Source organism: Tenrec ecaudatus, chromosome 4 (assembly GCF_050624435.1).
Source record: "Tenrec ecaudatus isolate mTenEca1 chromosome 4, mTenEca1.hap1, whole genome shotgun sequence".
Lineage (NCBI taxonomy): Eukaryota > Metazoa > Chordata > Mammalia > Afrosoricida > Tenrecidae > Tenrec > Tenrec ecaudatus.
Window position 1 is genome coordinate 24,006,316 of NC_134533.1, and position 15,255 is coordinate 24,021,570.

General features: G+C 56.7%; 1 protein-coding gene across 1 annotated transcript; it reads right to left on the bottom strand.

Moving 5' to 3' along the window:
* Nucleotides 1–1,999: 1,999 nt before the first annotated feature.
* On the bottom strand, nucleotides 2,000–15,011 carry F2 (coagulation factor II, thrombin). The gene is made up of 14 exons (XM_075548354.1): nucleotides 14,930–15,011; nucleotides 14,458–14,621; nucleotides 13,701–13,725; nucleotides 13,294–13,347; nucleotides 11,910–12,015; nucleotides 11,650–11,786; nucleotides 8,401–8,715; nucleotides 8,009–8,125; nucleotides 7,797–7,923; nucleotides 7,190–7,357; nucleotides 6,543–6,716; nucleotides 6,285–6,466; nucleotides 2,293–2,363; nucleotides 2,000–2,143 (listed from the first exon to the last, which is right to left on the bottom strand). The coding sequence occupies exons 1-14, from the start codon at nucleotides 15,009–15,011 to the stop codon at nucleotides 2,000–2,002; spliced, it is 1,866 nt and encodes a 621-aa protein (XP_075404469.1).
* Nucleotides 15,012–15,255: the final 244 nt, after the last annotated feature.

Below are 15,255 nucleotides of genomic sequence, written 5' to 3' on the forward strand. Positions count from 1 at the left end.
TAGGCCAAGAGTGGAGCCCTTGGGGGATCCATGTGCCACTCGTCCCCTGCCCCAGGCCCAAAGCAGCCAGTCTTCACCCTGGCCCTCTGAGCTCAGAGGTGAGACTTCTCCAGGCAACTGGCTTCCATTGGTGAGCATTTTCTTTTTTTTTTCACACCAACAGCCTTACATCATTTATTGTTAAACTTGATTAGGAAGCAAAAAAACAAGGAATAAACCAGATTATTTGCCAACAGAAGTTCAAGTCATCAGATGGGGACAAAATTTGAGCCTGGGAAAATGCGGCTATGCGTGCCACCCTTCAGGGGGCTCCTTACAGCCCCAGCTTGGTTCTTCTCCAATGTCTTCTCTTGGAGTTGTACCTGATTTTATTACCGGTTTTCATTCGAATCCATTGGGGAATGGGCCGATTCTGCTTCTTTTTCTTGGCCAGGAATCTCTTAATCCTGAAAGTCTTATGAGATGACATGGTGAAGTCGGAGCACCACCGCACTCGGGGTGGCAGAGAAATGGAGAGCCATTGGTGAGCATTTTCACACAAGTCCATCAACTCACTCTCAGACCTGCTGTAGCCTTCTCTGTGTCCAGTGCCCCATTGAAAAGTCTCATTTTCAGGGCAGCAAGGGTTAGGACCAGGCTCCTTGCCCGACCAGTAACCTCCGGCAACCTTCAAAACTGTCCAAACCCTGTAGCCCCCACTTCCTGGAAAAACCGATGGCTCAAGTCTGACAATTCTGTGTGAGGAGACATTCTGACCAGCCACACCCTGCCTGAATAGGCATTTTGCAGGGGCCCGAGAAGGGCCCTAGTCTGTGGCAGAGGACTGCCAGGCAGCAGTGAGAACACAAGCAGCATACTAGGTATTGGCGCAGAGTTGTGTAATTGATCCCCCTTAATCCCCTCAAGCCTGTGAGGAGAGGGTCATTGCATCTTGTGTAAATACGGAAAGCAAGGCCGCGGAGGGAGGGTAACTAAGCCAGGCTCCCTTTACAACAGGAGACCACGAGAGCTCAGGAACTCTGATGCCAGGGCCATGCTCCCAACCTCCAGGTCCCATAGTGCTCTCAGAGGAAGCACAGAGAAGGCAGTGCCTTGGATGGGAGGCTTAGCCTCAGTCCGGCTGCAACATCAGTCAGGGCTGATTGATCGCCAGGCTGATGTCACTGACCGGGCTGGCTAGACAGATGCCCCCTTCCTCCCTCACTGCTCCATGTGCATCCCTTTGGAAGAGGATGACTTTAACCCCCCTCCTCAAACACTAAGCCTTTTAGGAGGAGTACTATGACATCCTCCTCCTGGGCTACCCATGGGCATCTGGTCACAAGGTCAGCAGTTGAAACCCACCAGCTGTTCCTCAAAACAAATGAAGCTCCTCTGGAGACGTAGCAAGTCTTCTTGGTGACCCACAGGGACAGTTCTGCTCTGCCGGTGGGCCATCGGGTCCCTGGGAGTTGGAATGGGTTGGACAGCAGTGGATTGGTCTGGGTTTTTTTAAGGACAGATGTAGGGACAGCCTTAGAAATGTTGAAGGTAGAGAAGATGGTAGTCACTCATCCCTCTAACCTCCCCCCCCTCACCAGTCCCCTCGGCCCTGGGACAGGCTCCTCACAACAGACCCACTGAAAGCATGCCCGGGCCTCAGCACCACATGTCAACTCCCAGACTTGCTCCTTCGCTGTGTGATGACCAGCTCAAGCCCAGAGGTGAACCTTTCAGGGGTTCATAAATTCACACTGCCCACTCCCTCCTGGAACTCTGTCCTGCAGGGGGTGACTTGTCAAAAGTTCTTGGTAGCCAGTGACATGATGGAGTCTCCCTGAAGCCCCCCTGGGGCGCTGCCCGTGAACAGCACCAGGAACACTTAGGCTCATTAAAAAGACTTAGCTTATTATTTTATTGAGAACTCTAGTTTTAGAAACAAGCAACAAAAATAATCCCTGAACTGGCTTGGTTTCTGTGGTGTTGCCATTAAGGAGCCCACGATGTGGGGGGGGCGCCGCTACTCCCCAAACCGTTCAATGACCTTCTGTATCCACTTCTTCAGGCGGAACACGTGTGTGTAGAAGCCGTATTTCCCATTCCGGTCACAGCCTTCACCCCACGAGACGATGCCCATTTGATACCAGCGGTTGTTGAAGGTGCTCTGAAGAAGAAAGATAGTGTTCCCATGAGTCAGTTCTAGGGGCCTCCACAGTACCCTGGCAGGCAGCTGTTCCCAGAAATGGGCCCCTCACCTCACCCAACCCTACCTAAAGACCTACCCACTGGTCCCAGGGCTCTAGAGAAGCTTACCTTCATGACAAAGGGTCCCCCACTGTCGCCTTCACAAGCATCCCCTCGGAGCCCTTCCTCAGGCTTGTAACCTTGAGAGAGAAGGCAGGTCCTCAGAGGAGCCCAACTCACCAGCCAGCCCCTCCCCCCTCAGGAGACCACGCCGGTGAGTGAGATGCAGCCACCTTTCTTTGTTGATTAAACACCTGTGGCTTTGAAGACTGTTAACGTTACACATCACCCAGCAAGAAGCAAAAACAAGCATGTGGAGAAAGGAGCCCAATGACGAATATGAACATCTGTCCAGTGCACACGTTTCCTAGTCCTGTCTGCTGAGAGGGGCCTAAGAGCTATGGCGCCTCAGCAAGCAGCGTGCACACCTCACACCCCGATCCTGGTCTCTTAATACCATCTCCCCTCAGCGTGCTCTTTGGAGAAATGGCTGAGCCCAAGACCACAGCTAGGAAAACTGGGCTGACGGAAACATCCTGCTGGGCCAGACAATGAGAAAATACTTAAAGAATAGAGAAACCTCTCCAGAGGTTAGAAAAATGAGTTTGAAGGGACTCCCATTGGCCAGATCTGGAAGAATTGGAACCTCAAAATGAATCCACAGGGATGAGCAGAAAACTTGCCCTTGGACTAAAATGCCAACTAATCCACATAGCCAGGATCTCTGGTGGCATAGCACGTGACTGGCTGGGCTGCCACGGTCAGCAGTTCAAAACCCCAGCCTCCAGAGAAAGATGAGGCTTTCTACTCCCGTAGAGATTTCGTCTTGGAAACGGACAAGGTGAGCTCTGTCCTAGAGTTGCTGAGTAGGAACTGACTCGATGCCGGTGAGTTTGGTGTAGAATCCACAGAAGGCTGAGAAGAGGCCCACTGGGCGGCCACCAGAGCCGAGAAAGTGGATGAGAAGGGAGAGAGGCAGCACCAGTGGGTCTCCCACCAGATGGTCACTCATGACAATGGGAAAAGCAGGACGTTTCACACCAGGAGCAGGCTGGCAACCACCAGCTCCATCCAGTGATGAGAATTCCTGTCACCAGTGAGGGAGGGGCCGAGTGGAGCCCAAGTGCCAAAGGGCTACAGCTAAGCCTGAGGAAAGTGAACCCACTTCAGAATCAGCCACCGGTGCTCCAGACAAATGGCCAGGTCGTGGGAGACTGAGAAAGACAGGCGAGGGAGCGGATGGCACTGTGGGATCCTGGCAAAGCATGTCTTTTGTTCTGTTACAAAGGACCAGCCGGACAACTGACGACCTTGGGGAAGGGCTACAGGTTAGGTAAGAGTGTTATATCAGCAACTTCCTGGTTTTCCTAACTCTACTGGCGTTATATAAGCACAACCTTGTGTTTTTTTTCTTTTAAAAATACATACTCAAGCGTTTCGGGACACACAGGCAGCAAGATAGCGGGGGTGGTAGGTGCCGTTGAGTCTGTGTCAGCTCTGAGCAACCCCGTGCACAACATACTGAAACCCTGCCTGGTCCTGAGCCATCTCACCATTGTTGGCATGTTTGAGCTGTATGTGCAGCCACTGTCCACTCATCTTGTCCAAGGCCTTCCTCTCTGTTGCTGCCCCTCTGCTTCACCAAGCAAGACGTCCTTCTCCAGAGACTGATCTCCCCTGACAACAAGGCTCGCCATGCTCGCCTCTAAGGAACGTGCTGGCTGGCTGCCCTTCTTCCAAGACAGATTTGTTTGTTCTTTTGGCAGTCCATGGTACTTTGAGTAGTCTTCACCCAACCCCATCATTCAAATGCATCGATTCTTCTTCAGTCTTGCTTTTACAGTGCCCAACAAAAAGACATCCTAAGACCATTTATTCTCAAACAATATGTGGGTATGCATATGTGTATACACTTAGGTACGAGTATGTATACACACACACACACACACAAAGAGGACCGATGGTGCAATGGGTACCACTTGGCTGCTAATCAAAAACTTGGTGGTTCAAGGCCATCGAGTGGCTCTGCGGTAGGAAGCCCTGGCAGTCGCGGTCTGCTTCCATAATGATCACAACGCGGGAAAGCCGAGGGAGCAGCCCCACGCAGGCATATGAGGTCCCTAAGGACTGGAATCGACGTCACAGCATGCAATAACACATATACATCTCTACCTATACAAACACGTACGTCTGCATGGACACATACATAGAGAAGTGGCAGCTAGGTGAAAAAGAATACAGAGAATCATGGCATCTTTTCTCCGGGTCTGAAATGAATTATACTTCACAGATCACATAACTGATGCCTATGGAATTTGTGTACATTTTAAAACATTTTTCAGCTGTTCTAAGCCCTCCGATCACGTCCCAGCTCACTCACGTCCTTCAGGGCCCAGCCTCCTCTGCCCGTTCTCCCTCTCCCTCATCCCCAGTGGCTTCTTGTTTACAGGCCTCCGAGCAGTTTCTCAAACTCCCGCCCCAGCATGCGTGCTCTGCTCCCACCCCAGGTCCTGTGCCCTGCTTTCATCTCAGCCTGCAGTGCACCTCCCGGGGTGCCTAGCTCACACCTTCACGCCTTCCTTCTCTGCTCAGACACCTGGGAGAGGCCTGCTGGAACCCTCCATTCAGAGCACCCATCGCTCCCTGCTTCCCTCTGCTTCATTTCTCAGCAGCATCTGGGCCTTATGGTCCAGTGCAGGCACTGTCTGCCTGGGTCCCTGGTGTAAACATGGCCTGGGACACACAGAAAGCATTCAGTAAATATCTGCTGAATGATTGGGTGGATGCATGGATGGATGGATGCATGGGTGGGTGGATGCATGGGTGGGTGGATGCATGGGTGGGTGGATGCATGGGTGGGTGGCTTTTCCCTCATTTCCATCCCCTGGCTCTCCTGGAGCAAGCCCTCTTTCTGCCATCTTAAGCTCACCGTGGCTCAGTGGCTAGCACCAAGCCAAACATTACATACACTACCTGAGCCAATCTGAGCTTCAGGAGTTTCAAGCAATTTGCCCAAATCCATCGGGTTAGTAAGTAACCAGACCCACAACCCAAACCCAGGTCTGTTCTCTTAACATGCTTCAGTCCAAGGTGCCAAAGAATCACAGACAGCAAAGGTAACTCCTGTTACGTACACAGTCCTGCGTTAACCGATACCACACAATAGTCTGCCAACGGATACACAGAAGGACGTGCCAGCTGATCAGGGGTGGGAAGGCAGTGAGACTGCACGCACAGGCAGAGGATATTTCTGCATTAGTGGTAGCATGTATGTACTGCGGACTTGTATATGGTTGAGCCAAGTGGGTAACCGGAAAACAGCCATAACCCAGTACTTTCAAAGGAATGAGTCACGGCTTGGGGACTTGGGACCACAATCTTTGAGGAACATCGGGCATAATGCAATACACAAAGACAATATTGTACGTCCTACTGTGGTCTTCTAACAAGCGCCCATCTAAGCTGTCCTGTCTAGAGGAGAGAGGCAAATCACGGACTCAGGAAACAGTCTGAAGGACGAATGGACCCTGTGCACCAGAGCCCGAGATGGGGAGAACTAGATAGTGCCCAGCCACCAGTACTGACTGTGCCAACCAGGACCACAGAAGGTGCTGGACAGAAGAAGGGGAGAAAAATGGACAACAAAATCCAAAAGTCTGAAAGGAACTAGACGCACTGGTCTGAAAGAGACTAGTGGAACCCCTGAGGCCACGACCCTTAGGCGCCCTTGAAACCTGGAGCTGAACCGTCCTCTATACAACAAACACAAACCTCTCTGTTCCATGTGCCCATGCACAGCCTTTCCCTCTGACACAGTGACCTGTAAATGACCCCACGTGCTCTGTGCGTGACCCCAGCCCCTTCATGTCTAGAGAATGTATTCTCCTCTGAAGGGATTCCCAATGGTTGTACGGGAAGATTACACGATCTTTTCGTTCCATTTTCCCATGAGCGCTTTGAAGCCCCTGGCATCTATCCAGCCTTCCTCCATCTGAACAGTGAAGGTAAACAAGTAAACAAGCCTGCCTCAGTCGCCCCAGCCCTGCATGCCCGGGACTTGCCAGCACAGAACATGTTGTCCGTGATGCGGATGCGGGTGGAGGCCTTGCACACGGGCCTCTCCACGATGGGCAGGTTCACCACCTGCAGGATGCTGGGCTGCAGGTCACCTTCGCCAGGGGTCCACGTCTCCTTCAGGTTGCCCCAGCCAGTCACTCGCCCTTTGTGCCCAGCCTGCAGCAATCTTTGGGGGAAGGAGAAAGCATGAGTGAGACCCAACCCCCTCCAGGAGCCTCCTGGCCACAGTCACCCCCACACACCTGGTTGCTGTCTCCTTGTCCGGCAGGCAGACTGGGTGGATGTGGTCGCTGAAGATGATGGGTTTCTTGAGCTTCAGCAGGGCGATGTCCCGGTCCAGGTTCTCCTTCCAGTTGTACCTGGGGTGGATGATGATCTTCTCCAGCATGGAGATCTTCTCGATGCCCCGCTCATACCTGCGCAGAGCCCAACAGAGATGGGGCAGCTGTAGGCACCTGCCAGGGAGCTCAGGCCAGCAGCGGGTCACAAGGAAAGGCGATGGCTGTCTCCCGTCGCCTCCCTGGCCCTGAGGTGTCCTCAGCAGCTTCTCCCTGTGCCTGAAGCTGCACAGGATTTAGGATCAGGTTGCTCAGGCAGTCCAGAACGACAGACCACATTCCCAAGAACCCTCTGCTCAGAGCCTTCTGCCAAGGCCACATCCTGGCATCTGGAGGGGAGGAGGGAAGGGTGCTAGACCTTCACACTCAGCAAATGTCTTCATTCTTGCCCCAGCTCCTAGGCTTGGTCAGGACGTGGCTGAGTGAGCCTTCCTGCCAGGATGCCACACAGCAGGATTTGTCCAGACAGCCCGGTTACAGTGCGGTCTACCCAGGGCCACTAGAACTCTCTGTGGTCACCCTGGAGGGCCCACAGGGGGTCTGCTGTGTACCTGGTGCGGTAGTGTTTGCCGATGCGCACCAGAAGGTCGTTGACAGTGAAGTTCTTGTCCCAGGGCGGGTACAGCAGGCAGTGGGCTGCGGTGAGAACCCAGCGGTCACTGATGAGGCTGGCCCCGCACAGCAGCTCCTGGGGACTCTTCCGGAAAAGCATCACCTGCCTGGGGCAGAGAGGCAGGAAGCATTCAGAGCCAGCCGGTGGTGGGGTGGGGAGTGGCTGCTGGCTACACAGAAGTAACTAGGTTAGTGCCACCTGACTGCACAGAAGCCTGAGCCAAGCCGGGCCTGGCTGCCTCCCGCTTCTGCACCCCCTCCCCAGCTTCCTCCAGCACAGTTGGCTTAGCAGCCCTCAGGAGTCATAAAAACTGCAACCAAGCAGCCCTGCGAAATACAGGTCCCTGCAGCACACCACGCGCTGGCTGCGCCCCCTGCAGAATGAGAGGGGAACCGCACCCTGTCCCCCGGTTGCCATGAGGACCAAGGACTCTGGGCCCTAGGTCTCTTACAGCTGGGGCTGGGAGAATAGGGGCCCTCTCCAAGCGCTGCAGGGAGAAAGGGAGCAGGGTGCAGGGGACCGGGGCGGCCAGGGCCCCAACGCACCAGGGTGCGAGGCCAATCTCTGCCTCGAAGCCCTCCACAATGCGGCCTTCTATGTAGGAGTCCAACAGCTCGTTTTCCGTCTTGTCCGACACAGACTTCTTCTCGAAGAGAGGCCGCAGGCCACAGTCTGCCAGGCAGGGCGAGCGCACCGTGAGGGCGGGGCGGCCCCCCATGAGGTGAAGCTCCCCGCCCCTGGCCCATGCCCACCTCACCTGCCTCCCCACTGCCGAAGGTCCTCTCATTGAAAAAGGGCTGGTACTCCTGGGTGGTGGTGCGCCCTTGGATGGGCCCGTCGCCGTCCTCCTCTTCCTCCTCGTCCAGGGGCTGGTCTGCAGGGAGACCGGGCACTGGCTGGGGTGGGGCCGGGCCAGCCCTTGCCCACCCCCTGGACCTCCCCTCTAGCCCCTGATCGGCCTTGGGGACCCTTTGGAGTAGAGGCTTAAGAGCCCAGGAGCACCTGCTTCTAAGGGACTGACAACCCTCAGGGAGGTCAGCTGACAGCCAGCTTTCACGAAGCCTCAGGCAACCGGACATGGCATATTCTTGTGACTCCCCCGGGGTCTTGTTTCCTCTGCCTCTCAGGTCGCCTGGCCTACCCACTCACCGCAGTAGTTGAGGTCACAGTACTCAAAGTCACCAGGCTGCCCGGCCACGTAGCACCACACGCCCTCCTCATCCCCGTCCGGGTTCCGGCAGAAGTTCTCCACCAGGGACACCGCTTTGTTGAAGTCCTGGTCCTTGCTCAGGTCCTTGGCCTGAGAGCTGCCCCAGGCCAGGCACTTTGAGCCAAGGGTGGTCACCGCCAGGTGGCCCTCGTACTGCTGGCCACGGTCGGGGACACATGACTCTGATGGGGCTGTGGTCTGCTGGCTGGTACCTCCAAAGCGTGGCCTGGGCTCCGCCGTGAAGCCCTCCTGACCTGGGGGGTGTGGGGGGAGAACACAGAGTGGGTTAGGAGCCCCATATGGAACCAGGCCTCGGAGGATCTGAACCCTGTCTTGTTGCTTTCTGCCTAGATGAGCCCAGATAGCTTGAGGCTCAGCTGCAGGGTGGGTGTTTGCTTACGAACCAAAAGGGTCACAATGGGGCTCCCTCAGAGAAAAGGCCTGGCAACCACGGCCGTCACAATTCCAGCCCTTGTAGAATTCTCCTTGAGAAGACTGAACTAGCCAAGTGGAGGCTACGTAAATGATGTGCCCATAAGACTGTTTTAAAAAAGAAAGGTTCCGACCAAGGAAACCCACGGGCAGTTTTCTCCGTCTGTCCCATGGGGAGACTCCAGACCAGAGCATCATCCGCAGTGATGCGCATGGGTGCTGTGCTCATCTGCTCTTGCTGCCTCCAGTCATCGCAGACCTTACAGGGCACAGGTCTACAGCGCCACCCCGTGGGGCGCCATGAAGTGGAGTCAGCTCTGTAGCAACAGGTTTGGGGAGAGGATCAGGCAGACGCGGGGGCGGGGAAGGGTAGTCTAGAATATCCTGCCTAAGCATCCATCTCCCAGAGGGCTACTCTGGTCACGTGGTCAGGCACCGGAGACCCCACGTATGACAGAACAGGATGCTGCGGGTTATGCTTGGGTCACTGTGTCATTGTTGAAGTCACTGTGTCCGTCTGTCGCATGAAGGCCCTTCCTCTTTTTTTTTTTTTTTTTGGTTGACCCTCTATTTGATCAAGCATGATGTCCTTCTCCAACATCTCCGAAGTCCATGAGGCGAAATCTGGCCATCCTTGCTTCTGAGAAGCATTCTGACTGTAATTCTCTGAGACAGGTGGATTTGCTCTTCTGGCTGCCCGGGGTACTCTCAGTATTCTTCCCCAACCCCATCATTCAAAGGCCCCATTCTTCAGTCTTTCTTGTTCATTGTCCAAGTTTCACCTGTACTTGGGAACACTGAGAACACCGTGGCTGGGGCCAAACACTCCTTCGTGCTCCAAGGGCCATGCTTGCCCGTCCCAAGGCTAACGGGGTCGGACTGTGGCAGACTGGCCCGCTGCGACCCTCTGTTTGATCTCTTAGCTGCTGCTTCCATGAGCACCGACTGCACCCAAGTTCAATGAAAGCCTTGCGAACTTCCGTCTTCGCTCCATCCAGCACTCTGGTGTCAGTCAGCCTAGTTGCGAGGACTCCCGTTTTCTTGATAGTCAGTGGCCGTCCACATGGAAGGCTTCAGTCGTTGATCTTCGCCGGCAAGTACCTCAAGTCCACCTCGCTTTCAGCGAGCAAGGTCGTGTCCTGTGCATATAGCAGGTGGTTGCCGACAGAAGACCTCATGAGCTGTGGGGTGACATCAATACGCCAGCACGGAAACTTGGTCCCCCTGGGCCGACTGAACTCTTGATTGGGACTGCCTTCCAGGAGCGCTGCGGTCGGTACCACGGGTCATGGACTGGGACGGACTGAGGAGTGGACTGCCTGCATAAGCCTGTGTGTGTATGTGCAGTGGGGGGTGGGGGTGAAAGGGCTTGGGAAGTAGTGGCCAGTTTTGCCATGAAGACCGATGACATGCTGTAGACCGGTTCCAGGCTCAGGGCCCAATAGGGATCCATGAAAGGCAAATGCTGGGTCTGGATCAGCGGTTCTCAACCTGTGGGTCGCGACCCCTGTGGGGTCAAACGACCCTTTCACAGGGGTCACCGGATTCATAACAATAGCAAAATGATAGTGATGAAGTAGCAGCGAAAATAATGCTATGGTTGGGGGTCACCACCACATGAGGAACTATGACAGGGTGACGACATCAGGAATGTTGAGAACTACTGGGCTAGATGGGATGATTGACACCCATTGTGCACCCCTGCCGGTACCACTGCGCTTTCACTGGCAGAGGCAGCTGTGTGCCTCTGGACTGTGGCCTTGACCGTTGCCTTGCTCTGGGCCCTGGCCTGTGCGGCACAAGGTACCGTGCCAGTTCTGAGCCAAGCCAGGGACAGCAGCTCCTGCGTGCTCACTGATCAGCTGCTCCCAGAGGGCGCTGCCCCTGGGCTGGCCGCCCTGCACCCCAGAATGCACATCTGGGTGGCAGGGCCCAGTCCAGCCTGCAACAGGCAGCTGCGCTCAGCGACATCTGCCCCGGCCACAGACCCTAAGTGAGTCCAGCTGATAATAACAGAGCCTCCGGGGCTGACCTTCAGGCACGTGAGCAATATGGTTGCAGGCCTCTGGAATCCTGTGGTGGTCAGGTTTGTAGGCTCGTGACAGTCAGAGCTGCTTCCAGTTCCAGTTGCCGGCTGTGGGATCAGCCCTGTCTCATGGCCACCCCGTTCTGGTCCCTGATCTGCAGCCCATAGGGTGCTGCCCGGCTAGTTTTGGAAAAGTGGATGGATCACCAGGCCTTTCCTCTGAGAAGCCCCTGGGCGGACCCCCTCCAACTTTCTAGTGAGTAGTCAAGTGCCACTCAGGAACCGGCTTACTGATTTAAAAAAAGAAGGGGGGGGACCCACTGTTGCCCTCGATCTTGTGCTGACCCCAGGCATGTCAGAGTCCCCAAAGCTTCTCAATGGCTATTGTCCCCCACCCCCCAAGCCAATGGCCAGGCCTTTCTTCCGAGTTGCGTGGGGCAGGGAGTGTTGAACCGCTAACAAGCCAGGGAGCAAGCTAATGGAGAAGCAGGTCTGGCGTGAATGCACCTTGCTCTCTGGGGTTCAGGAAGGGTGTGGGGATGTCAGGACCGCCTGCCCAGGAAGCAAGCATTTTGTGTCCAGCTCACAGGGGCAGCTGGGAAGGCAGCTCCTCGGGGTCTCCCCATCGCTGCACACCTGGCCAGGGCGTGTGTAAGGTAGCAGGGATGCTGTTCCCACCGCGGTGGGCCTGGGGATCGGCGTGACCATGACCAGGGCAGATTTTGCTCACCACACAAGGGGATGCTGCACTCCTCCCTCCGCACCGTGGGGTCTGTCGTGTAGCACCAGGGCCCCGTGGTGCTGCCGTCGGGGTTGCGGCAGAAGTTCTCCCTCAGGTCGGCCTTAGGGTGTGTGGTGGAGTTGATTCTGGAAAGGGAAACGCACTGCTTGGGGCCTCAGCAGGAAGCTGTGTCCCCTGTCCCCCCCCACCCCGCCCAGGCCCAGGTCTCCCTCCTCCCTGTGCAGCTGCCAGGCTTGCCCACCACTCACTCAGGCTTATGCGGGTAGCGGCTCCTCCAGAGCTGGCACTCGATGCCTGACCGGGTGACGCTCACATTCCCAAAGTAGAACTGGACCAGCCCCAGCATGCAGTTCCCTGCAGAGACCCAAGCCCGGCTCAGCTCATATGAGGATGTCCCCGCCTGTCTCTTCCACAAAGCTCTGCCTGTCCACCCCCTCCATGCGTGTTAACCAGCATTTCCTCAGCACCCCAGGTGCACCCAGCCACCGACATCAGTTAGCAAGTCACCAAACAGACTGGCCACACCCACCATGTGCCAGGCCTTCTGCCAGGTAGTCAGGACATGGATGGATTTGTCACGGTCAACCTTTCCGCAGCCGAGAGGACAACCTAGACCTGGTGCGTTTACCCCATCTGCTGTCTTGGTTCCTGACCCCCCCCAGCCCAGCAGGCTCACTCAGACCTCAGAACCTTTGCACATGCTGTTCCCTCTGCCTGGAACGCGGAGTCCTCCGGTGCTTCCCACCGGGCCAGGTAAACGCTGCTTCCTCTGCGTGCCCACCCTGACACAGAAGCTCCCCCAGCTTCCCCTTGGAGCACCGTGAACAGAACGTTTCTAGGTCCCCTGGGTGCCTGGTGGCTGTTTCTGGTTTTGTTCATTTCCTCTCCCTGTGAGAGGGGGAGCTCCCTGACGGCAAAGAGTGCTGCCTGCGTCTCTTCGACTTCCTAAGCCCCCACGTCGCCATGCCTGGCGCGCAGCAGGGCCTAGTGAGATGCTCTTTGGTGGGGTCCTTTGACTGGGCCCCCCTCCCCCTGTATAGGAGAAGTCTATTCAAATGCAGCGGAGGAGGAAGGAGGCGTCCTGCCTGGGGCGGCATTTGAAGTAGCCCTTGGAGGGTGGAGGCAGGAGTGAGTGCTCAGGGAGAAGGAGACCTGTGGACAGGAGCCATGAAGGGCAAGCATCTGGACATGGGTGAAGAAGTGCATGCTGGGAGTTGGGTTCACGATTGGTGCAGCAGACGGTGAGGCTGGAAGCGAAGGTTAAGGTACAAAGCTGGCCAAACTTTCTGTGGGCCACGGGGAGCCCCTGGGGGTGGGGGGGTCTGGAGAATGAGGTAACAGCCCAGGAGCTTGGCTCTGGGCACAGTGGGCAAGACTGGGGTCAGACCAGTGAGAAGGCCGGCTGCAATCATTCTCCAGGCAGCCACTCATTCATGCTCTCCACCAACATGGAACACCTGGCTGGCTACCAGCCACTGAGCCAGGGGCAGGGATTGTAAGGAAGGCAGTGTCCATGCTAGAGGGCCCTCACTGGGTCCTGGCCCAGCCCAGCCCTCCTCCTCCCTGGGCTCAGGCACCTTCATCTCAGAACCTGCTTCCCCCTCAGAGCCTCTGGTCCCGTCAGCTCCTCACCTTCCAGACACTTGGTCAGCTTCTCACGAGGTTGCCCCACCAGCGACTCACAAGCTGCAAAAGACCAGAAACACCTTTGAGATCAAACTGGGCGGGGACAGGATGGGTGAGGTGACACTCAGAAAGAGAGAGGTGGACAGACAGGTGGATGGAAGGAAGAAAAGGGATAAGTGGGTGGGTGGATGGATAAATGGATGGATGGGTGGGTGATGGATGGATCGATGGGTAGATGGGTAAATGGGTGAGAGAGTGGATGGATGGGTGGAACGGTGGGTGAGTGGAAGGGTGGGTGGGTGGGTAGTGGACAGATGAACAGACTGGTAAACCAGATATTTCTGTGAGGCTGAAATTTCTCCAACTGGAGTCTCCAGGCCTCCTGTCCAGGACCACCCAATCTCGGTGCTCACCTGTGTACTTGACCCAGAACGCATCCTGAAAAACAAGGGCTGCAGTGAGCCTGGGCCGGGGCCTCTCCTTCCTTTCTGCTCTCCAGGAAACCTGGCACCTTCTCCTACTAGTCTCCTGCCCGGCCGCCCGCCCTCAGTCACGCAGAGCTGGGCCCGGGAGCTTTCTAACGTTGTTTCCAAAAGCCTGAGCCCATTAAAGAGAAGGGTGTCCAGGGAGAGTTGAATGCCCACTCCTCACATGACAGAAGAGGGCCCCCGGGGCCGGGGTAGGTGAGAGAGAGCAGGGCCTGCGTCCTTGCTCAGGGCCCTGGCAGCCCCTCAAGGCTCGGAGGGCTGCTAGGCCCCGCCAGTCCTCAAAAACTCACAGCCATCGAGTCGGTTCTGACCAATACTAACCCCGTGAGCTTCTGAGGCTGCAAGTCTTTAATGAAGTAGAAAGCCTCTTCGCTCTTGGAGTAGGGGGTGGTTTCAAACTACTGACCTTGAGGTTAGCAGCCCAACCATCACCCACTATGCCACCGGAGCTGAGAAAGGCCGAAGCGGAAACCATCACGTGGGCCTGGACAAGAGACTGCCAAGATCTCCGGGTGACAGGCCCTGGGACCAACACAGCCCAGGGGGCCTCAACACAGCCCAGGTGCAGCGGCCTCCAGGATGCCTGTCTTGGTTCCCTGTCAGCCCAGGGCACTGGAGCTCAGGGCTGAAAGCCAGTGAACTTGGCCCCGCGTGAGCCCCTTGTCCCATGCCGCGTCCTCACCGTGTCGTCGGGCGACTCCAGGGCCTCGAAGGCCTCCTCGTAGCTGCACTGCTCCTCGATGCACTCTCGCTCCAGGTTCCCCTTGCGCAGCTCCTCCAGGAAGCCGCTGTTGGCCCTTCGCACACGCTGCAGCAGCGACAGAGCTTGCTGAGGAGCCAGGAACACTGCGGCGGAGGGCGCGGACAGGGGACAGGGCCTTAGGGAGCTGGCTGAGTTGGCCTGAGCGGGACCAGGCGGTGCGCCCTGTCTGCCATGCTGGCTTGGGTGTGCCTGGTGGCGGCAGAACCCACCAGCACCCCCTTCCCACTGGCCACCCCTCACCCACCCACCCCTATCGCAGGAGTGAAGAGGACCCAGCTGCTTTCCTACCCGAGGGGGAGACCCACCCTTGGCTCTGCCTGTGTTCTCTGTCCTACCAGGAGACCCAGACCAGACCGTGGCTTCTGGCCCAGCCTTCCAAGCTGCCCCTTACCATGCTGGCTGTGCACAAGGCTGACCAGGGCAGCCAGGATCAGCCAGCTGCCCGGCTGCCGCGGGCTGGGGATGTGCGCCATAGCCTGAGCTCGGGGACTCTGAAGGCTCCACCTGAGCCCTCTGGGTTAATGTTGAACCAGCGTGAAGAAATCTGGTCCGAGAGGGAGGTCATCGGGTCAGGGCCATGGGGACAGCAGGTAGCTTGTCAGCTGGCCACCCACGCCATCCTGTGGGACAGGTCCTCCTGGACCCCGTGAAGGGTGGTCTGGGAGGAAGTCCCACAGGAAAGGTCAGTGGAGCAGCCCTCCCCCCACCTCCCACCTC